This window comes from Piliocolobus tephrosceles, chromosome 1 (assembly GCF_002776525.5).
Source record: "Piliocolobus tephrosceles isolate RC106 chromosome 1, ASM277652v3, whole genome shotgun sequence".
In the NCBI taxonomy this organism is placed as follows: domain Eukaryota; kingdom Metazoa; phylum Chordata; class Mammalia; order Primates; family Cercopithecidae; genus Piliocolobus; species Piliocolobus tephrosceles.
This window is the reverse complement of record NC_045434.1, coordinates 196,895,235-196,919,184: the sequence shown is the minus strand read 5'-3', so window position 1 is coordinate 196,919,184 and position 23,950 is coordinate 196,895,235. Positions and strand designations below refer to the sequence as shown.

Here is a 23,950-nt window from a genome sequence, read left to right as displayed (position 1 = left end):
TGGGCAACAAAGCAAGACCTCATCTCTACAAAATATTTTAAAAATTAGCTGGGCATGGTGGCATATGCCTGTAGTCTCAGCTACTCAGGAGGCTGAGGTGGGAAAATCACTTGTGCCCAGGAGGTCCAGGCTGCAATGAACTGTGTTCATGCCACTGTACTCCAGCCTGGGCAACACAGCAAGACCATGTCTCAAAAAACTAAAATTTAAGTTAAAAAAAAAAAGCAGTTCTATCTTATAACCTGCAAGTTTGTCGCCTAGAGATTGTTTAAGCCTCTTAGGTACCATATCAACAACAAAGGATAATGCCTTGGGTAGAAGACAGGTCAAACTAGACTCTGGTTCAGATCAGACTCAGGGCAATGACAGCATATACTATTACAGTTGCATTTTCAAAAATAAAATTGATAATGGTTTAATTACCAACTATGCAACTAGGCGCTTTCATGGAGAGAGAAATACTCACCGTGCTGCCTCAGTGTTCATCATAGACTTGTTCAGGGAATTTACCAGCCACCATCTTCCTGAGGGAAAACCATGATGCCAAACCCAGTGTCTTAACAATGGTACTGCCCTTTATTTACATAGGGAAGATGCTCAGTAATGATAACTGCATCCCATGCCACCTTCCCACCTAAACAAACTCACTCGTCTCTCCACCCACAACTGTATTTTCCTACATCTCTGTCATTTCAAGGTACTTTTAGGAAGAAAGCTTCAAAACATTTAGAATTGGTGCCTGATAACTTGATTACCTTCAGAGTCCTGGGTAAAGAGCAAATCAGGCTTCAGATTTTGAGTTGGCCCATCCTCCTGGCACTGAGCCCAGGAACTATCAGGAAACAGCCCTAAGTCACAATTCCAGTTATTCGTTACATCTTGAAAAGGAGCTCTAGTGTTGTGGGCAATGACCCGCTGACCTTGAGAATCTTCAGTGAAAAGCTGACTCCAGGAGTCCTTGTCATTGTTTTCATTGTCCCAGGAAAACACAGAAACCGGACAAGAGCTTTGTTTCACTGATTCTATGTTTTCTCCATTCCAGGATTCCCTGTATGTTTGAAGGAGGACAGGGGCCTGCCTGTTTTCTTTGGCAGACATCTTTCTTTCCAATTTAGTCTTGCCTAAGGGCTGACAGCATTTGTCCCCAGGTAGTTTGGTGTGTTTCTCCATACTCTGATAGTTCTTCTTAGACCCATGAAGCCATTCCCATTTCCTGGCAGAATCCCCTTTTTCTTCCTTTTGGTCTAGCAAACAAGAACTTTCCAAGTCCTCAGTGAAGGAAAAAGCCAATGGGGTATTACTCTCTCCAGCACAGTCTAGAGTATCAGACTGGAGCAAAGATAGCTCAGTTCTGTGGTGGCCAGAAGTCTGGAGGGACTGAGGCGAGAGTCCAGCTTCCTGGATGTCTGCAGTGGTTGAAGTGGCTAAAGGGAATGCCATGCAATCATGTGCTAAGCCTGGGATCAAATGGTCTAGCTGGGTCGCATTTTTCTTGGACTCTTTGTTGAGCTGACTTTCTGTATGAGATGAAACACTCTTCTGGTCACTACCATTTGTCTTTCCTAATAAAACAGGAATGAACAAATATTATTCTGCAGAAAAACTGCCCTAAGCAGGATTCAGTTGGCTTTTTCTGAAATCAGTATCAGCTACTATTACTACCTAGTGCAGGAGTCTTAGCCTTTTCACATAACTTTGTAGCCAATCTTCCTGTTTTCAATCTTGCCAGTCTCTCATGAATGAACTCTAAAACATCAGATCTTATATTCCCTACTCAAATACACGGATACTTCCCATCACCTACCTAATAAAGTCAAACATCGCATACAATCAGACCACAGCCTACTTTACCAGCTGAGTTTTCATTTGTAGGTTTGTTTAACATAGGGCACATCAGTTTTGCTTTTGTTTTTTATTTAATGTGGTTTTTGCTAAATGATGATCCTGGCCAAATATACATTCCTGGACATTATCCTTAAAGAAACATGCTAAACACATACAAGTTTTGTAAGGTCTTAAAGATGGCATTAACCATCCAACTCTGAGAAACCTTCTGGTGACAGTGTGAAAAACGTGGGTCCTCCACTCCCCAGGCATTTCATTGGAAAGGGAGTAAAGACACAATTAGGGTGCTAAGTCAGTCAGTACGTAGAATAGTGAAACAACTACTAGTGTCCAGCCTGTTAATTTTATCAGGCATAGAGTGCAATCTCTTCTGCCTTAAGATAAGGATGGAGGACATGGAATTCCCAACTTGGCTCAAATTATATCAAGATCTAATTATAAAAACAAAGCAGAATAACTCCAATAAGAATTATACTGCAGAAACTAGGTTTTGTGAGAATTCTCAACTTTTCCTTAGAATTCAATATAGATTATAAAATACACCAGAATTTATAAGTGGAAAAAGATTTTTTGTTAATTTTTTTTTTTTTAATTTAAATCTGCCCTTATATAAAACAAAAGAGTATGTTTTTGTTTGGAGGAGGGAGAGGGCATTTTGAAGCTTTAGGCAAAGCAATCCTGAGACTCACACCCAGCATTAGAGCACTCTTCCCAACACCCTCCAAGTGGCAGGAACCCTGCTGCTTAAGGCCCAGCCTGCTCTGAGTCAGCTGCTCCCCTGAACAGGGACCTGGAAGCAAAGAACTGCCAAAGGATGAGACATAAACCAACTTTATGTGAGGCTTTCTAAGAACAAGCATCTTTGAACCTTGCACTAATTTGAGAAACTTCACACAAAAATATCAATTATCAATTAACCTTAGACAGAGTACCCACTGGGGCCAACCCAAGATATATACCTCCTAACTACTGGCAGGGCAACTCCCCAGTGCACCTCCAACTCCCAAGTACACCTTTCCTGACTGCTCTGTCAGCGAATACAAATATTTAAGTTGAGCAAAACAGAACCAGAAAAGTATGTTTGTAAAAGCACACATATATTGCTTTTCAAAAGGCAACGACTTCTTATGTTTTATAACCTCTTCTAATAGGCTGAGTTTAACATAATGCACTGGTTTCACCATTTCTCATAAATGTTCTAACATGGACAAATGAACACACTCCTTTTTTGCTCTGGATAATGAAGTATTCCCATATGGGTTACCATACCTGGCTGCAAGGTGAAGAAGGAAGCAATGCTTCTCTGGTGAATGCCTGTAGATGGAGCTCTTCTTTGAGTAAAATAAATACTAGCCTTTCTTTCTCCAGGAAGGAGTGTTAGCATTTTGGTGCCTGGTTTGATTAAATGTGTCTGAGAAAGGAGAGAAAAAAGAATAATGAGCCTATTAATATTAAAAGACAGACAGCAGAGATTCAGTACACACCAGTGACCCTCTGAGAAACACACTAGACCCTCTGTACTCCACTTATAGCTTATTCTCAAGGTAGTTGGTGCTGGACATCATCTTCCATTTCCAGCCATCCTAACGGTCTTTTTCCAAGGAATCACATATTCCAATGATAGCCCAATCTTTCTGCTTCCCCATGGAAATCAGTCAGGCTGATTAAACAAACAGGATTTGTTAACAGGATGGCAGAGATGATGCTCTTTTATATTTAAGGATAATTAATGATTCTACATCAGCAGCAGTTGATGCATTTTCAGTAGTTTTTAAGTAGTCACATAGTGGTGGTGAAGAGCATGGCTCAAGAATCAGTCCTAGTTCTGCCACTACCACTTTGCTATGTGAACTTCTCCAAGTTGCTTAATCTCATTCTCAGGTGTCAAATGGGGACAATAATAGTACCTATCCCTATGGCAGTTATGAAAATTTAGTAAGGCCGGGCTCATGCCTGTAATCCCAACACTTTGGGAGGCCGAGGCAGGCGGATCACCAGGTCAGGAGTTTAAGACCAGCCTGACCAATATGATGACACCCTGTCTCTACTAAAAATATAAAAATTAGCCAGGCATGGTGGCAAATGCCTGTAGTCCCAGCTCCTTGGGAGGCTGAGGCAGAAGGATCGCTTGAACTCGGGAGGCAGAGGTTGCAGTGAGCCGAGATTGTGCCACTGCACCCCAGCCTGGGTGACAGAGTGAGACTCCATCTAAAAAAAAAAAGAAAGAAAATTTAGTAAATTTATTCACATAAAAGGCTTACACAGTTCCTGGCACATAGAAAACATTCAGTAGCAGTTGGCTAATATTAAGAGGAGAAGCTGTGAAAAAAAAAAAACAACAATGTGGAGGGGGACAGAAAATATGTTTGAAGAAATAAGGGCCAAAAAGTTTTCCAAATTTGGTGAAAATTAACTGTAACATTCTTTTTCAAAGATAGCCAATACGCGATCTCCCATTTCACATGTTCTTCTTATGTGACTATGACACTCTTCCCATCAAGTGATGAAGTCCTTATTCCCTCACCTTGAACTTGGAAAGTACTTTGTAACTACTTTGACCAATAAGGTATGACAGAAGTAACAAACACTATACATGATTTCCAAAACTTAAGTCATAAAAATGCCATGCACTTCTGCCTGGCTCTCTTGAGGTGCTCACTCTTGGGACCCACCCAACACATTATGAGGATGCACAAGCTGGCACATGGCTCTCTAAATTTTATAGGAGCCACATCCTAGATGTGTGAAATAATGCGGTTAGTATGCCAGCAAATATTTGAGTACCTGTATGCTAGGACTGAGAAGATGAACAAAATAGACTTTCTGCTTCAGTAAAGTTTATAGCTTAAGAGAGAATTTTCTAACAGACTAATAAATAGTTACTTAAATTACTACAAGTATGCTAAGTCCTATAAAGAAGCTTTACAGAAAACTATAGATTATCAGAAAACACTAAGACCTCAATTAGCAAAACATCTGGGAATAAAGCTTTTTGCTAAGTTGGCAGGAGCCGAAGGATGTACCTTCCTTAGGCCAGAGTGAGGTCAGAAGTGATACTGTCCCAGTTATAGCTCTCTTAGAAGACCCATGGCTTCAAGGATCTACGTCTATCTCAGTGAACTGTTAAGACTGTGTGAGAAAAGGTTATTTGGAACTGAGAAAGACCCCAGGTAAAAAGTCCTTCAGCTGATTATCCCTACCTCAAAATAAAGGCAGCTGTTTGTACTTTATACAGTATAGACATGCCTTATTTTATTGCACCTTGCTTTACTGCACTTTGAAAATGTGTTTTGTTTTGTTTTTTACAAATTGAAGGTTTGTGGCAAGCCTGTGTTGAGCAAGTCTGTCAGTGCCATTTTCCAATAGCATGTGCTCACTTCATGTCTCTGTGTCACATTTTGGTACTTCTTGCAGTATTCCAAACTTTTTCATTACTATATCTGTGATCAGTGATCTTTAATGTTACTATTGTAATAGTTTTGGGGCACCATGAACCACATCTATATATGATGGCAAACTTAATCGATAAATGTTGTGCATGTTTTGACTGTTCCACTGACTCGCCACTGCCTCAACTCTCTCCCTCTCCTTGGGCTGCCCTATTTAATACTGAAATTAGGCCAATGAAGAACTCTATAATGGCCTCTAAGTGTTCAAGTGAAAGGAGGAGTCATAGGTCTCTCACTTTAAATCAAAAGCTAGAAATGATCATGCTTAGTGAGGAAGACATGTCCCAAGAGGCCAAAAGCTGAGCCTCTTGCACCAAACAGCCAAGTTATAAATGCAAAGGAAAAGTTCTTGAAGGAAATTAAAAGCGCCACTCCAGTGAACACACAAATAAGAAAGCAAAACAGCCTTATTGCTGATATGGAGAAAGTTTGAGTGGTCTGGATAAATGATCAAAAGCTGCTACAACATTCCCTTAAGTCAAAGCCTTATCCAGAGAGCAAGGCTCTAACTCGAATTCAATTCTATGAAAGCTGAGAGAGGTGAGGAACGCCATAGAAGAAAAGTCTGAAGCTAGCAGAGGCTGGTTCATGAGGTTGAAGGAAAGAAACTGTCTCTATAACATAAAAGTATGGGTGCAGCAGCAAGTGCTGATGTAGAAGCTGCAGCAAGTTATCCAGAAGATCTAGGTAAGATCACTGATAAAGGTGGCTACACGAAACAACAGATTGTCCCTGTAGACGAAACAGTCTTATATAGGAAGAAGATGCCATCTTGGACTTTCATAGCTACAGAGAAGTCAAATGCCTGGCTCCAAAGCTTCAAAGGACAGGCTGACTCTCTTGTTAGGGACTAATGCAGCTAGTGATTTAAAGCCAATGCTCACCTAATATTCTGAAAATCCTTAGGCCTTAAGAATTATGCTACATCTACTCTGCCTATGGTCTATAAATGGAACAACAAAGCCTGGATGACAGCACATCTATTTATAGCATGGTTTACTGAATATTTTAAGCCCACTCTTGACCTACTGCTTAGAAAGAAGATTATTTTCAAAATATTACTATTCATTGGCTGGGCACAGTGGCTCACACCTGTAATCCCAGTATTTTGGGAGGCTGAGGCAGGCAGATTGCTTGAGCCTAGGAGTTCGAGACCAGCCTGGGCAACATGGTGAGACTCCATCTCTACAAAAAATTTAAAAATTAGCCAGGCGTGGTGACATGCACCTGTAGTCCCAGCTACTTGGGAGGTCAAAGTGGGAGGATATCTTGAGCCCAGGCTGGAGTGTAGTGAGCCATGATCGTGCCACAGCACTCCAGCCAGGGTGACAGAGACCCCATCTCAAAAAAAAAATATATATATATATATATATATATATATGCTCATTGACAATGTTCCTAGCCACTCAAGAGCGTGATGGAGATGTACAAGAAGATTAATGTGTTCATGCCTGCCAACACAATATTCATTCTGTAGCCCATGGATCAAAGAGTAATTTTGATTTCTATGTCTTATTATATTATTCTTATTAAGAAATACATTTCATAAGGCCACAGGTGCCACAGATAATTCCTGTGATGGATCTGGGCAAAGTAAATTGAAAATCTTCTGAAAAGGATTCACCATTCTAGAGGCCACTAAGAACATTCGTGATTATCTGGCCATGGTGGTGCTGCCTTATAATGTCAGTTACTCAGGAGACTGAGGCTAAAGGATCACTTGAGTTCAGGAGTTTGAGATCAGCCTGGGCAAAATAGTGAGAGCCTGTTTAAAAAAAAAAAAAAAAAGGATTCATGATTCATGGGAGGAGGTCAAAATAACACGAATAGGAATTTAGAAGAAATTGATTCCAACTCTCATGGATGACTTTACAGCATTTAAGAGTTCAGTGAAGGAAGTAACCATAAATGTGATGTAAATAGCAAGAGAACTAGAATTAAAAGTAGACCCCGAAGATGTGACTGAATTGATACAATCTCCCAATAAAAACTTTAATGGATGAGAAATTGCTTCTAATAGATGAGCAAAAAAAAAAGTGGTTTCTTGCAATAGAGTCTACTCCTGGCGAGGATGCTGTGAACATTGTTGAAATGACGACAAAAAATTTAGAACATTACATAAACTTAATTGAGAAAGCAGAGACAGGGTTTGAGAGGATTGACTCCAATTTTGAAAGGAGTTTTGTGGGTAAAATGCTATCAAACAACAACATATGCTACAGAGAAATCTTCCATGAAAGGAAGAGTCATCAAGGCAGCAAGTTTCATTTTTTATTTATTTATTTATTTATCTATGAGACAGAGTCTTGCTCTGTTGCCCAGGGTGGAGTGCAGTGGTGCAATCTCGGCTCACTGCAACCTCCACCTCCCAGGTTCAAGCGATTGTCCTGCCTCAGCCTCCTGAGTAGCTGGGATTACAGGTCTGTGCCACTATGCCCGGCTAATTTTTGTGTTTTTAGTAGAGACAAGGTTTCACCATGTTGGCCAAAATGGTCTCGATCTCTTGACCTCATGATCCACCTGCCTTGGCCTCCCAAAGTCCTGGGATTACAGGTGTGAGCCACTGCGCCCAGCCAAGTATGACCCTTTCTTATGCTCAACAACTCTATTATCAAAAAAGAGCTGGGATCATATACATAACTCCTCTCACTATTAGAAAATGTTCTCATGGTTCCACAGCACTTAAATTCAGTTTAGCTCTTATTTTATCTTTTATCTCTTCTGATAATTTATCTATGAGTTTATCTTAAAGTTTTGCTTCAAACAAATATAATTCCTTTTTTTTTTCATGATTCACTATGACCTTCAACTCCAGTAGATAATTTGATCTAATTCCTTTTTTCATAATGGTCATTCTGGTCTTAAATTTGTATATGAACTCTCATGTTCCACACATTGACACACATGAAAGTATTATTCCTTTTTGCCATGCTCCTTCTTCCTTTACGCTTCCCAGGGCCCCTACTCATTCTCCTCCCACTTTTAGAGTCACTGAGAGCATCATCACCAAGTCCCTCTTTCTTTTTAGTCTTTCCCAGCATTAATTTGATGACATTTAGGATGAAAACCTTTCTAGTCAGCACTGTCATGCCTCACTGACTCAGGCTGAAAGGATGACGCTACCTCATAAGCACGCCTTAAGGAAGACTGTTTAAGAAGTGTTACCAAGAAAAGCTATCAGGGGTCTCATCATTATACATCTCTAACAACTTAAGTTAGCTGTGTTGAATTAGTAACAAAGTATTCATTCAAGACTTGCTTCAAACCTCTCTTAGTTCTCTGCAGAACTAAAAACACACTACCTTAGTTTAGGATCTCATAAACTCTTGCCTAGCCCTAAACTATGACAATAGTCTCCTAGCTAGTCGGGCCTTCATTCACCACCTATTTCAATTCATCTCCCACATAACTTCACAATAGTCTCCTAGCTAGTCGGGCCTTCATTCACCACCTATTTCAATTCATCTCCCACATAACTTCTAGATTAATCTTAAAGTACAGCTGTGATCATGTCATCTTGCTCAAAATCTGTCAATAGTTTCTCTACTACCTGGAGCATAGTGTGTAGACTCACACTGCACACATTGATGATTCCAGTTTACCTTTTCCTCTACTACCAAAAGCCCTCCATGCATCCCGTAACATAATACCCAACTCACGCCCAGCTCAGAAACATACTCTTCAGCTTATCACCAAGCATTCCTGATTCCCCTAGCCATGTGTGGTCTCTTCCTCTTCTGAACTGGCCATTTATCACTTGGTGTCTCAAAACTTATCATCCTACAAAATCCCGGCATCAGCATGTGATCCACATACTTTTTTTTTTTTCTATCCTGCACAGAACTTAATATAGCTTAATACACATAATAGGTACTCGATTCAATAAATAGGTAGATATGCAGGAAAGATTTCCCGTTTTCATTTTATTTACAGCTACTTATTACATATTCAGCACAACAGCAATAGAGCTGACAGAAAACACTAAGGCTTTTCTAGTGCTGTGATCCAAGCTAAGATGAACTCCTGTCACTATAACTGATGTCACATATAAGGTCCAGAACACAGATAGGATGGAAGTGTACACCCACTGAGAACTATGAAGTTTTCCATCCCAAAGTAATCTAACAACACAAAATTATTGCAGGAATCTTCGAGAACCACCCTGTATTGGTTTTTCATCTAAACCTCATGAAAACTCAACAGGGAAAAGAGAAAAGCAAATTTCTTCTATCACAATTCCTAACTGGAGACCTGATATGTCTACATCCACTGGGATTACTAAGTCTCATAAAAGGGTGCTCCCAGGCCAGGCGCGGTGGCTCATGCCTGTAATCCCAGCACTTTGGAGGTCAAGGCAGGCAGATCACTTAAGGTCAGGAGTTCGAGACCAGCCTGGCCAACATAGTGACACCTTATCTCAACTAAAAATACAAAAAAAATTAGCCAGGCCTGGTGGCATGCACCTGTAGTCCCAGCTAATTGGGAGGCTAAGGCAGGAGAATCACTTGAACCCAGGTGGAGGCTTCAGTGAGTAGAGATTGCACCACTGCACTCCAGCGGGCAACAAAGCGAGACTCCATTTCAAAAAAAAAAAGCCGGGTGTGGTGGTTCACACCTGTAATCCTAGCACTTTGGGAGGCCAAGGCGGGCGCATCACCTGAGGTCAGGAGAGTTCAAGGCCAGCCTGGCCAACATGGTGAAACCTTGTCTCTACTAAAATACAAAAATTAGCCAGACACAATGGCGGGCGCCTGTAATCCCAGCTACTCAGGGGGCTGAGACGGGAGAATCTCTTGAACCTGGGAGACAGTGGTTGCAGTGAGATCCGCCACTGCACTCCAGCCTGGGCAGCTGTTCAGTTTTTTGTATTTTTTAGTAGAGATGGGGTTTCACCATGTTAGCCAGGATGGTCTCGATCTCCTGACCTCATGATCCGCCCGTCTCAGCCTCCCAAAGTGCTGGGATCACAGGCTTGAGCCACCGCGCCCAGCCGGTTTTTTTTTTTTTTTTTTTTTGAGATGGAGTCTCACACTATCACCCAGGCTGGAGTGCAGTAGTGCGATATTGGCTCACCACAACCTCTGCTTCCTAGGTTCAAGCGATTCTGCTGCCTCAGTCTCCCAAATAACTGGGATTACAGACGTGTGCCACAATGCCAGCTAAATTTTTTTTTTTTTGAGACGGAGTCTCGCTCTGTCGCCCAGGCTGGAGTGCAGTGGCCGGATCTCAGCTCACTACAAGCTCCGCCTCCCGGGCTTACGCCATTCTCCTGCCTCAGCCTCCTGAGTAGCTGGGACTACAGGCGCCCGCCACGGCGCCTGGCTAGTTTTTTGTATTTTTTAGTAGAGACGGGGTTTCACCATGTTAGCCAGGATGGTCTCGATCTCCCGACCTCGTGATCCGCCCGTCTCGGCCTCCCAAAGTGCTGGTATTACAGGCTTGAGCCACTGCACCCGGCCTAAATTTTTTTTTTGTATTTTTAGTAGAGATGGGGTTTTACCATGTTGACCAGGCTGGTCTCGAACTCCTGACCTCAAGTGATCTGCCCACCTCGGCCTCCCAAAGTGCTGGGATTACAGGCATAAGCCACCACGCCCGGCCTTAAAAAACATTTAAGCAATCCCCTACTAAGCCTATTTAGGTTCTTCTTGAGTATATATATACTTTTATATATGTAGTTATAGAGACCAATAAATCAAAATAAAAATAAACAACTGGCCAGACACAGTGGCTCATACCTGTAATCCCAGCACTTTGGGAGGCACATCACTTGAGCTCAGGAGTTCAAAACCAGCCTGGCAACATGGTGAAACCCAGTCTCTACCAAAAAGCCAGGTACAGTGGTGCACGCCTGTGGTCCCAACTACTTGGGAGACTGAGGTGAGAGGATCCATTGAGCCTGGGAGGAGGAGGTTGCAGTGAGCCAAGATCATGCCACTGCACTCTAGCCTGGGTGACACAGTGAGACCCTGTCTCAAAAATAAAATAAAATAAACAACTAAAAATAAACAACTTTCAACTTCTACCATCCTGGACTAAGTCCTTGTTACTTCTTACCCAAACTTCAGCAGTATCCTCCAAATTCCTCTAGCCTGTCAGGATACTACACACTCTCAAATAACCGCTAATGGGTTAATCTTCTTAAGAGATACCTCCCATGACAACAAATTCCAACAACATAGCACGAGTTTACCCTCCTAAACTCACCTTCAACTCTGGGGAATAGTCTACACTTTAGCCAAATTGAATTACTCCCTATGTAGTAAAGAATCTTGGCCAGGTGCGGTAGCTCGTGCCTGTAATCTCAACACGGTAAAACCCCGTCTCTACTAAAACTACAAAAAAAATTATCCGTGGTTGGTGGCACACATCTGTAATTCAGCTACTTGAAAGGCTGAGGCAGGAGAATCGCTTGAACCCAGAAGGCGGAGGTCGCAGTGAGCCAAGATCGCACCACTGCACTCCAGCCCAGGCGAAGTTTTTTTGAAACTCCATCTCAAAAAAAAAAAAAAAATCTTACCCAAGGAGAGGCCTGGCAGCTCCTGAGAGATAATCTCTAAATCCTTGGAATGTCCCACCTGATAGCAGTGTTGTTTTGTTTTGTTTTTTAACCTGGGAGCCTTGGGCCACACCAAATAATCTATGCTAACAATGTGATTTATGGAGGGGTCTTTAGGCCATGCATTATCAGCATGACCTCTATAAGGGCTGAAAACTAAGGTTAGCCAGGAAGGTAAGTCAACCACATGTATGTGACCGAACCCCCAAAACAACTCTGGACATCAAGGCTCAGGTAAGCTTCCATGATTGGCAGTATTCTGTGCGTACTGTTACATATCACTGCTGAGAGCAGTTGGCATTGTCTAATTCTTCACTGGGAGAGTACACTGGAAGATTCAGGCTTGGGATTCTCCTAGACTTGGCTCTCTATGCCCCTGCCATTGGCTGATTTTCATTTGTGTCTCCTCACTGCAATAAACTGTAACCATAACAGCTTTCGGTGACTTCTGTGAGTACTTCTAGCAAATTATGAAAACTGAGAATGGTTTTGGGGACCTCCAAACTTGTAGTTGGTGTCAAAAATTATGGTGGTCTTCGAGACTCCTTAACTTTTATTTCGTGTTTCACAAACATCCCTTATACTTCCTGCTTCTGTGGCACTATTCATATTGTCCCACTGCACTCCCACTGCTTTCCAACAAAATCTGGCCCTTCGTTTAAGGTCTAACTCTTCCACAAAGAGTCTTTCTTTTCATTTTAACAGCTTTATTAAGATATAATTCACATACCATAAAATTTGCCCATTTAAGCATACAGTTAAGTTTTAGTATACTTATGAAGTTGTGTAATTATCACCAAATCTAATTTTAGAACAGTTCTCATTTCCCCCAAAAGAAACCCTCTAACCTTAGCAGTCATTCCTCACTCCCATCCCACCCCAGGCCCAGGAAATCACTGACTTTCTTTCTACAGATTTGCCTATTCTGGGTCTTTTATGTATCATACAATATCTGGTCTTTTGTGACTGGCTTCTTTTACTCAGCCTGATGTTTGGAGGTCCATCCATGTTGTAGCATGTATCAATACTTCATTCCTTTATATTGCCAAATAATATTCCATTGTATAGATATATCATTTTGTGTTATTTTGTTTGTTTGTTTGTTTGAGACATGGTCTCACTCTGTCACCCAGGCTGGAGTGCAGTTACACGATCTTGGCTCACTGCAACCTCCGCCTCCTGGGTTCAAGCGATTCTTCTGCCTCAGCCTCCTAAGTAGCTGGGATTACAAGTGCCTGTCACCATGCCTGGCTAAGTTTTGTATTTTTTTTTAGTAGAGACGGGGTTTCACCATGTTGGCCAGGCTGGTCTCAAACTCCTGACCTCAAGTGATTCGCCCACCTCATCCTCCCAAAGTGCTGAGATTACAGGTGTGAGCCACTGCACTCGGCCCTAGATACACCATTTTGGTTACCAATTGATGTTCATCAGTTGATGACTACTTGGATTGTTGCCACTTTTTGGCTATTATGAGAAATGCTAAGAACATTTGTGTGCAAGTTTTCATGCATACATATGTTTTCCTATCTCTTGGGGGTACATACTTAAATGGGCAAATTTTATGGTATATAAATCATATCTCAATAAAGCAAATTTTATAGTATATGAATCATATCTCACTTCAGTCTGGGTGACAAATTGAGACCCTGATTCTAAAAAAAAAAAAAATTAACTGACCATAAATGTAAGGGTTTACTTCTGGACTTTCAATTCCTTTGGTCTATAATATGTCTATTTTTATGACAGTATCAAACCATCTTAAGTACTTTTACTGTATAGTAATTTTGAAATCAGTACATGTGATTCCTCCAACTTTGTTACTCTTCAAGCTTGTTTTGGCCTTTCTGGATCCCTCAGATGTCATGAATTTCTGGATCAGACTCAGTATCTGCAAAAAGGACAAGTGAGATGTTGATAGGGATTGCACTGATTCTGTAGATCAGTTGGTGAGTATTCCTATCTTAAGATTAAGTCTTCTGATCAATTTACATTTTTAATTTATTTCAATGAGTTTTATAGTTTCCAGTGTATGTCTTGCAATGTTTTGTTAAATTTATGCCTAAGTATTTAATTCTATTTGATTCTACTGTAAATGAAATTATTTCCTTAGCTTCATTTTTTGGATAAAATTCTACCGTATAGAAGTATAAATGATTTTTGTATCCTGTCACGTTGCTGAACTCATTTTTTCTAATTTTTTAAGTGGATTCCTTGGGATTTTCTATATAAAAGATCATATTTTCTCCAGATAGATAATTTTACTTCTTCCTTTCAATCTGGATATCTTTTATTTCTTTTTCTTGCTAAAAATTTCCCTAGATAAAATCTCTAGTGCAATGGTAAACAGAGTGGCAAGATCTTTGTCTTGTTGCTGATCTTAGGAGTGAAACATTCGGTCTTCTTAAGTATGATGTTAACTGGGTTTTCACAGATGCCCTTTGTGAGGCTGAGAAAATTCCCTTTTATTCCTGGTTTGTTGAGTGTTTTAATCACAAAATGATGCAGTCAAAATGCTTTTTCTGTGTCTATTGAGATGATTATGTGGTTTTTGTATTTTATGCTATTACTACGGTATATTAATTGGTTTTCAAATTTAAACCAACCTTGCATTCCTAAGATAAATTCCTCTTAGTCATGATTTATAATCCTTTTTATGTGTTGCTAGATTTGGTTTGCTTGCATTTTGTTGAGTATTTTTGTAACTGTATTCATAAACGATACTGGCCCATAATTTTCTTTTCTTGTGATATCTTGGGTCTAGTTTTAGTATCAGAGTAACACTGGCCTCAAAATGAGTTGGAAAGTGTTCTCTCCTCTTCTATTTTATTTTTTGGGAGAGTCTGAAGGACTGGTATAATTCTTTAAATGTTTGGTAGAATTCACTAGTGAAACTATCTGGACCTGGACTTTCCTTTGCAGGAAGTTTTAAAATTACTAATTCAATCTCTTTGTTATATGTCTATAGACCAAAGGGATTGAACTGAAAGTCCAGAAGTAAACCCTTACATTTACAGTCAGTTGATTTTTATCTATTTCTTCTTGAGACAAGTTTGGTAGTCTGTGACTTCCTAGGAATTTGTCCATTTCATCTAAGTTATCTAAATATGTTAGCATACAGTTGTTTATAGTATTATCTTATAATTCTTTTTATCTCTTTTTATTTTCTTTTTTGAGATGTAGTCTTACTCTGTCACCCAGGCTGGAGTGCAATGGCACAACCTCGGCTCACCTCAACCTCTTTCTCCCGGGTTCAAGTGATTCTCCTGCCTCAGCCTCCCGAGTAGCTGGGACTACAGGCGCACGGCACCATGCCTGGCTAATTTTTGTATTTTTAGTAGAGATGGGGTTTTTTGAGCCACTTCACCTAGCCTCTTGGTGACTGATTGATTGAGACAGGGTCTCACTGTGTTACCCAGGCTGAAGTGCAGTGGCTCAATCACCACTCAATGCAGCCTCAACCTCCCTGGGTTCAGTGATCCTTACACCTCAGCCTCCTGAGTAGCTGGAACTACAGGCATGCACCACCACACTAGGCTAATTTTTCTAATTTTTGGTAGAGACAGGGTCTCCCTATGTTGCCCAGGCTGGTCTTGAACTCCTGGGCTCAAGGGATCCTCCCACCTCAGCCTCCTAAAATGCTGGGATTATAGGTGTGAGCCACTGCACTCTCTTTTATTCTTGATCAGTCTAGCTAAAGTTGTGTTGAGTTTGTTGATCTTTGCAAAGAACCAACTTTTGATCTTCATTTTTTTTTCTTTACTATTTATTTTCACTCCAAATTGTATTATTTCCTTCCTTCTGGTTACTATGGGTTTAGACTGCTCTTCTTTTTCTAGTTTCTAACTGTAGAAGATTAAGTTATTTGAGATTCTTTATTTTTTTGGAGACGGGAGTTTCACTCTTGTTGCCCAGGCTGGAGTACAATGGCACAATCTTGGCTCACTGCAACCTCTGCCTACTGGGTTCAAGCAGTTCTCCTGCCTCAGCCTCCTGAGTAGCTGGGATTACAGACGCCCGCCACCACGCCCAGCTAATTTTGGTATTTTTAGTAGAGATAGGGTTTCACCATGTTGGCCAGGTTGGTCTCAAACTCCTGACCTCAGGTGATCCACCCACCTCAGCCTCCCAAAATGTTGGGATTACAGGTGTGGGCAACTGTGCCTGGCCGAGATTCTTTTTAATAAAAGCATTTACAGCTATAAACATCCCTCTTAGCATAGTGTTAGTTGCATCCCATAAATCTTGGTGCATTGTGTTTTTCTTTTCATTTATCTCAAAGTACTTTCTATTATCATTTTCCTTTTGATTTCTTCTTTGACCCTTGGTTATTTAGAAATGTGCTGTTTAATTTCAACCTATTTGTACTTTTTCTTCTGTTACTGATTTCTACTTTCATTCCATTATGGAGAATATACTTTGTATGATTTCCATCTTTCTAAATTTATTGAGATTTGTTTTGTAACCTAGTATTTGTGGAGAATGTTCCATGTGTCATGGAGAAAACTACGTATTCTGCTGTTGTTGAGTAGACTGTTCTATATTTTTGTCTGTTAGGTCTACCTAGTTTATAGTATTGTTCAAGTCTTTTTTCCTTGTTGATATCCATAATTGAAAGAGGGTATTAAAGTCTCCAAATATTGTTCACAAAATCGTTCTTAACATTAGCTGTAGTAGTGTTGTACTGCTGTGTAATAAATTACCACAAAACTTAGAAGCTTAAAACAATAAACATTTGGCCAGCGTGGTGGCTCATGCCTGTAATCCCATCACTTTGGGTGGCTGAGGCAAGCAGATCACCTGAGGTCAGGAGGAGTTTGAGAACAGCCTGACCAACATGGTGAAACCTCCTCTCTACTAAAAATACCAAAATTAGCCAGGTGTGGTGGTGGGCGCCTGTAATCCCAGCTACTCAGGAGGCTGAGGCAGGAGAATCGTTTGAACCCATGAGTCGAAGGTGGTAGTGAGCTGAGATCGTGCCATTGCACCCCAGCCTGGGTGACAGAGCAAGACTCTGTCTCAAAAAACAAACAAAGGCTGGGCGCGGTGGCTTAAGCCTGCTATCCCAGCACTTTGGGACACTGAGACGGGCGGATCACGAGGTCAGGAGATCGAGACCATCCTGGCTAACACAGTGAAACCCCGTCTCTACTAAAAAATACAAAAAACTACCCGGGCGAGGTGGCGGCCGCCTGTAGTCCCAGCTACTCGGGAGGCTGAGGCAGCAGAATGGCGTAAACCCGGGAGGCGGAGCTTGCAGTGAGCTGAGATCCGGCCACTGCACTCCAGCCTGGGTGACAGAGCGAGACTCCATCTCAAAAAAAAAACCAAACAAACAAAAACAAAAACATAAACATTCATCTCACACAGTTTCTCACGGTGGTTAGCTTGGTGGTTATGGCTCAGGGTCTCTCATGAGGTTGCATTCATGATGTTGGCTCAGGCTACAATCATCTGAAGCCTTAACTAGGTCTGAAGGATCCACCTCCAAGATGGCTCACTAACATGGCTGTGAGTAGGCTGCATGTAGCAACATGGAAGCTAGCTTTTCCCAGAGTGAGCAATCAAAAGAGGTCATAATGCCATTTATGACCCAATCTGAAAAAATCACACACCATCAGTTCCCACAATATTCTGTTCATTAGAGGCAAGTTACAGCTGGGCGCAGTGGCTCACGCCTGTAATCCCTCTGGGAGGCCAAGGCCGGTGGATCACCTGAGGTCAGGAGTTTGAGACCAGCCTCACCAACATGATGAAACCCCGCCTCTATTAAAAATACAAAAATTGCCGGGCGCGGTGGCTCAAGCCTGTAATCCCAGCACTTTGGGAGGCCGAGACGGGCGGATCACGAGGTCAGGAGATCGAGACCATCCTGGCTAACACGGTGAAACCCCGTCTCTACTAAAAATACAAAAAAAAAAAAAACTAGCCGGGCGAGGTGGCGGGCGCCTGTAGTCCCAGCTACTCCGGAGGCTGAGGCAGGAGAATGGCATAAACCCGGGAGGCAGAGCTTGCAGTGAGCTGAGATCCAGCCACTGCACTCCAGTCCGGGCGACAGAGCGAGACTCCGCCTCAAAAAAAAAAAAAAAAAAAAAAAAAAAACAAACAAACAAAAAAAAAATACAAAAATTAGCCAGGCATAGTGATGCACGCCTATAATCCCAGTTACTCGTAAGGTGAGGCAGGAGAACTGCTTGAACCTGGGAGGTAGAGGTTGCAGTGAGCCGAGATCACGCCACTGCACTCCAGTCTGGGCAATAGAGTGAGACTCCATCTCAAAAAAAATAATAAATAAATAAATATATAGCAAGTTACCAAGTCCAATCCAAACATAAAGGCAGGAGAATGAAGCTCCACCTCTTGAAGGGAAGAGTGTGGACATGTTTTAAAACCATCACAGTCCACCTTCTGGCCTCAAATTACTTACATTCTTCCCATATGCAAAATATACTCCCTCCCAAAACTCTACAAAAATCTCATCTCTTTATAGCATTAGCTTAATATCAAAGATACTAGTATCTAAAACAGGTACATGTGAAGTCCAAAAGTGTAGCTTAAGTACAGTTCCTTTAGATCTGCAGGCCTGTGAACTAAAGACAAATTATCTTCCCTCATACATCTAACATACAATTTGGAACAGGCATAACTGTTACAGACATTCTGTTCAAAAAGGGGGAAATAAGAGGTACAAGTGGGTCACCAGTCAATGGCAATTCTGAAATCTAGCCAGGCATTTATTATCTCACAACTTCTGTGCATGAAGAATTTGGGTTAAGCCTAGATGGGTGGATCTGTCTCACAGTCTAGTGAGGCTGCATTCAAAATATCAACCAGAAGTGCAGTATCCAATTTCAAGATGACTCCCTCACTCACACAACTGTTGACAAAAGGCCTCAGCTCCTCACTACATGAACCTCTCCACAGAGCTGCTTGAGTGTCCTCCCACCATGACAGCTGGCTTCTCCCAAAGAGACAATGAAGCTAAAGCTGCAATGTCATTTATGACCTAGATTCAGAATTTTTTTATTTTATTTTTGTATTTTTTTTATTTTTTATTTTTATTTATTTATTTATTTTTTGAGACGGAGTCTCGCTCAATTGCCCGGGCTGGAGTGCAGTGGCCGGATCTCAGCTCACTGCAAGCTCTGCCTCCTGGGTTTATGCCATTCTCCTGCCTCAGCCTCCTGAGTAGCTGGGACTACAGGCGTCCGCCACCTCGCCCGGCTAGTTTTTTGTATTTTTTAGTAGAGACGGGGTTTCACCGTGTTAGCCAGGATGGTCTCGATCTCCTGACCTTGTGATCCGCCCGTCTTGGCCTCCCAAAGTGCTGGGATTACAGGCTTGAGCCACCACGCCCGGCCCAGGATGGTCTTGATCTCCTGACCTCGTAATCCACCTGTCTCGGCCTCCCAAAGTGCTGGGATTACAGGCTTGAGCCACCGTGCCTGGCCAGAATTTTTTTTTAGATGGGGTCTTGCTCTGTCACCCTGTCTGAAGTGCGGTGGTGCAACCTTGGCTCACTGAAACCTCCATCTTCCGGCTTCAAGCAATTCTCCTGCCTCAGCCTCCTGAATAGCTGGGATTATAGGCACCCGTCACCAAGCCTGGCTAATTTTTCTATTTTTAGCAGAGATAGGGTTTCACCATGTTGGCCAGGCTTAGACTCAGAATTCTAACACTATAACCTACCACATTCTAGTCATCGGAGTCACTAAATACTGTCTGTGCTCAAGGAAAGGGGAATTAAGTTCTATCTTTTAGAAGGAGAAGTACTGAAGAATTTGTGGATATATATTAAAACTGCCACACTCCTCCACCCATGATAAACTTTTTTTATTTTTTGTGGAGTTGGGGTCTCATTATGTTGCCCAGGCTGGTCCCAAATTCCTGGCCTCAAGTGATCCTTCAGCCTCAGCTTCCCAAAGTACTGAGATTACAGGCACGAGCCACAGCCCTATTTATTTTTTTTTAAACAAACATATATTACTTTCATAATATAAAAACAAAATGACTATTATACATACAAGGCCTAAGTAATGAGGCCAAATGGGTATTTCAAATTAGGAGAGAAGCAAACTCACTTTAAACATAGACCACTATTGTCTACTGGCCAGACTACAAACTACTTATTCTCTCATAAATAGCAAACAATTCTGTGTAGAGATCAAGTGGGAAGAGGCATGTTTTCAAAAACACAGCCACTAGCTACTGCGCATCCATCCCTGACATTAAATCTCAAAGGACTGTATGCCTATTTGATAGCCACTCTAGGAAGAGGCACCTTGTGAAAGGGAATCTTCAGTACTCTTCTCTGGGTTGGAAGTCAGAGTAATAGATAATAGTCAGGAACCAAAGATTTTAACGAGTATCTTTGGGAATCAAGTAACAAGAAGGAGAAATGGTGTTAGTAAGTATGGTCATAAGGTCCAGGCCTCCAGAAATCAGAGTAAGGTAAGGGCCTAGAGATGTTGGAGGATTCCATACCTGCCATGCACTACATCAACAAAACAAATGTTTTCACCATAACACTGCCAGGGAAAAAGGTAGGATTTGGGGGTATAAGAATTATAGACAGACCAAGCACGGTGGCTCATGCCTGTAATCCCAGCACTTTGGGTGGCTGAGGCAGGTGGATAACTTGAGGCCAGGAGTTAGAGAACAGCCTGGTCAACATGGTGAAACCCTGTCTCTACTAAAAATACAAAAATTAGCCAGGTTTGATGGCACATGCCTGTAATCCTAGCTACTCAGGAGGCTGAGGCAGAGGCTGCAGTGACCTGAGATCACACCACTACAATCCAGCGTGAGTGACAGAGCAAGACTCCAAACAAAAAAACAGAATTAGGCCGGGCATGGTGGCTCACACCTGTAATCCCAGGACACTAAGGCAGGCAGATCACCTGAGGTTGGGAGTTCAAGACCAACCTGACCAACATGGGGAAACCCCGTCTCTACGAAAAATACAAAATTACCAGGGCAAGGTGGTGCATGCCTGTAATCCCAGCTACTCGGAAGGCTGAGGCAGGGGAATTGCTTGAACCCAGGAGGTGGAGGTTGTAGTGAGCCAAGATCGCACCATTGCACTCCAGCCTGGGCAACAAGAGCGAGACTCCTTTTCAAAAAACAAAACAGAATTATAGACAGAGAGACAAATATTGGCTCTCCTCTTCCCTGTGGAATATTCCCTTTCTCTCTCTCCTGAACTCTTCCTAATTCTATTTTTGTCTTCTTTCTAAATTAAACTGGTGGCTGGGTGCAGTGGCTCACACCTGTAATCCCAGCACTTTGAGAAGCCACAGTGGGCAGATCACTTGAGCTCAGGAGTTCAAGACTAGTCTAGGCAACACAGCGAAACCCCATCTCTACAAACAAAAAATATAAAAAATAAGCTGGGCTTTGTGGTACTATGCCTGTAGTCCTAGCTACTTGGGAGGCTGAGGCAGGAGGATCACCTGGAGCCTGGGGACTGGGCTGAGGCTGTAGTTAGTCGTGATTATACTACCACATTCCAGCCTGAGTGACAGAGATCCTGTCTCCAAAATTAACAAATCAAAGTAGTATACAAGTTTCCCACCCATCCCATGTCATTCAAGAATGTATTCTAAGGGTACAAACAGCATATTCCTAATTCAAGGAGTAATAAATAGCTACTGTACATTTTGATCTTTTTTTTTGAGACGGAGTCTTGCTCTGTCACCCAGGTTGGAGTGCCGTGGCACGATCTCGGCTCACTGCAACCTCCACCTCCCAGGTTCAAGCAATTCTCCTGTCTCAGTCTCCCGAGTAGCTGGGATTACAGGCACCTGCCACGCCTGGCAAATTTTTGTATTTTTTTTTTTTTACTAGAGATGAGGTTTCGCCATGTTGGCCAGGCCGGTCTCCAGCTCCTGACCTCAGGTGATCTGCCCGCCTCGGCCTCCGAAAGCACTGGGATTACAGGCGTGAACCACCGCACCTGGCCATTTTAATAATTTAAAAAAAAATAAAACAATCGGCCAGGTGCGATGGCTCACACCTGTAATCTCAGCACTTTGGGAGGCCTAGATGGGCGAATCATTTGAGGTTAGGAGAGCGAGAGCATCCTGGCTAACACGGTGAAACCCCATCTCTACTAAAAATACAAAAAATTAGCCGGGCATGGGGGCGGGCGCCTGCAGTCCCAGCTACTCGGGAGGCTGAGGCAGGAGAATGGCGTGAACCCGGGTGCAGGGAGCCGAGATCGCGCCGCTGCACTCCAGCCTGGGCAACAGAGCGAGACTCCGTCTAAAAATAATAATAATAAATCATAATAAAACGATCAAATTTTTCATCTATAAAACCAGGATAATGACAAAATCTACTTTATTGAATTTTGGTGAGTACCTGCCATTGATGAGTCCCTGCAAAGTGCCTGATACACAGAAAGCACTCAATAAAGGTCAGGTATTGTTAGTATTTATACACCTCTTTTTTTCCCTGTAAGACTGTGAGCAACTTGAGAGCAAGAATCTTGCCCCTAGTGTCTGTTTTGAGCCTGTTTCCCTACGTAAAATGGGTATCATTACACTATGTACCATATAGAACTGTACCAAACAAGATAACATACCTAAAATACTTAGCACCAGCATAAGATGCTCAATAAACATGAACGATTACTATCTCACACTTTTGTTTCTTTATAGAAACTGAAGAGCATCTTGCCTAGGTGACAGACCTGAGTGTGATTTCCAGCTCCTTCTAGTTAGGTGGGCCTAGGTTAGTTCCTGAACCTCAGTTTCCTCATTTCTAGTAAGAATGACAACACATATAACGCATATTCAGCATCGAACGCAGTATCCGGCACCCAGTGACTGCTCAGTAGATAGGAGGCCAGCTCCCCTTCCCATAGCTTCTACTTTTCCCCTCAGAGTTACCGGTTCTTGGCAGGTAGATGGCCTGCAACTTGGCAAATTGGGTGGAAACAGACCCTGGGGTGAGAATTTCCCAAATTTGCATTCGCATGCATCTCCCAATGCTCCAGCATCTACTAGGACATTTCGCGGGGACTCCGGCCTTCTTGGGAGCTTGCTCAGTTAAACTGCTCCGGGTGAACTTTTCCTCCGCCTCTCCCACACCTGAACCCTCGCCGCCCGTCCCGGCGCGCCGCTTCTCCACACCCCTCAACAGCACGCTCCTTTCTTCCGTCCCTCCCACCCTCTCCAAGCCCCATTTTTCAACCTTCTTCAGACCCCAATCCCTCTTGCCCGTGAATCCCCAATGCTGTTCCCTCTGTCCCTGACTTCGCTTCCAGCACCTCCGGGTGTCCCCCAAACTCCTCCCGTCTTAGGCCTCCAGGCCCTACCTGGTCCCCAACGCCCTCTCATCCCCCAGCGTCCCACCTGCACTTTCCGCCTCTTCAGCGCCGCCGCGTCCAGCCACACGCCGCAGGCCTCCTCCTCGGGGCCTGTCCGCCTCATGGCCGCTGAGGGGACCAAGCCGGCAGGACGCCAGCTCAGGCTCCAGACACCTCAGCAAACGCCAGAACTACTGCCGCCGACGTTCGGATCTCGCGCCAACGCTGGGGGCGGGGCTACGTCGCGACTGCCCCGGGCGTCAGCCCCGCCCCGGCAAGGCCCCCGCCCCCGGCAAGGCACGCTCCCTTCGCTGTGCCCCGCCCACTCACTCACCTTCGCCGCGCGTCCTTGAGTGGTTGCGGCGCCTTTCCCTGCGCCGAGGAGTGCGTTTTCTTTCTGATCTGTTCATTCAAGAGCGGATTTCGGAAACTGCTGTGTGAACGGTTCTCCACAGCCTCAGAAACGTAAATTTTCTTTTTGCTGCATTGAAAATTTCTTACAGTAAATATAATAACTACCCCGGGCTTAGGAATTTGTTCGTGTCGTCGCTGAATCTTCGCGATCACCCCAAGAAGGAAGCGGCTGATATGAGATCAGGCCCGTAGACTCTAGACCAGGGGTCCTCGCCCTAAGTGGTTACCAGACACTCGAGTGTGCGAATAACTTTGGTAATTTTTTTTTTTTTTTAATGTAAGTGTAACTACGAAGCCACATGGAAGAGGATTTTGAAGAGGTTAAAATTTGGGGTCCAAAACTAGCTTTCAGTCCTGCTTTCACTGTTTACTGTG

At 42.9% G+C, this 23,950-nt stretch overlaps 1 protein-coding gene across 1 annotated transcript; it reads right to left on the bottom strand.

Annotated features, from left to right (window-relative positions):
• Positions 1-553: 553 nt before the first annotated feature.
• On the bottom strand, positions 554-23,386 carry AUNIP (aurora kinase A and ninein interacting protein). Its single transcript, XM_023219582.2, has 3 exons — positions 23,208-23,386; positions 3,115-3,256; positions 554-1,562 (listed from the first exon to the last, which is right to left on the bottom strand). Exons 1-3 carry the CDS (start codon positions 23,283-23,285, stop codon positions 727-729), a joined length of 1,056 nt encoding a protein of 351 aa, XP_023075350.1. The 5' UTR covers positions 23,286-23,386; the 3' UTR covers positions 554-726.
• Between the last annotated feature and the right edge of the window lie 564 nt (positions 23,387-23,950).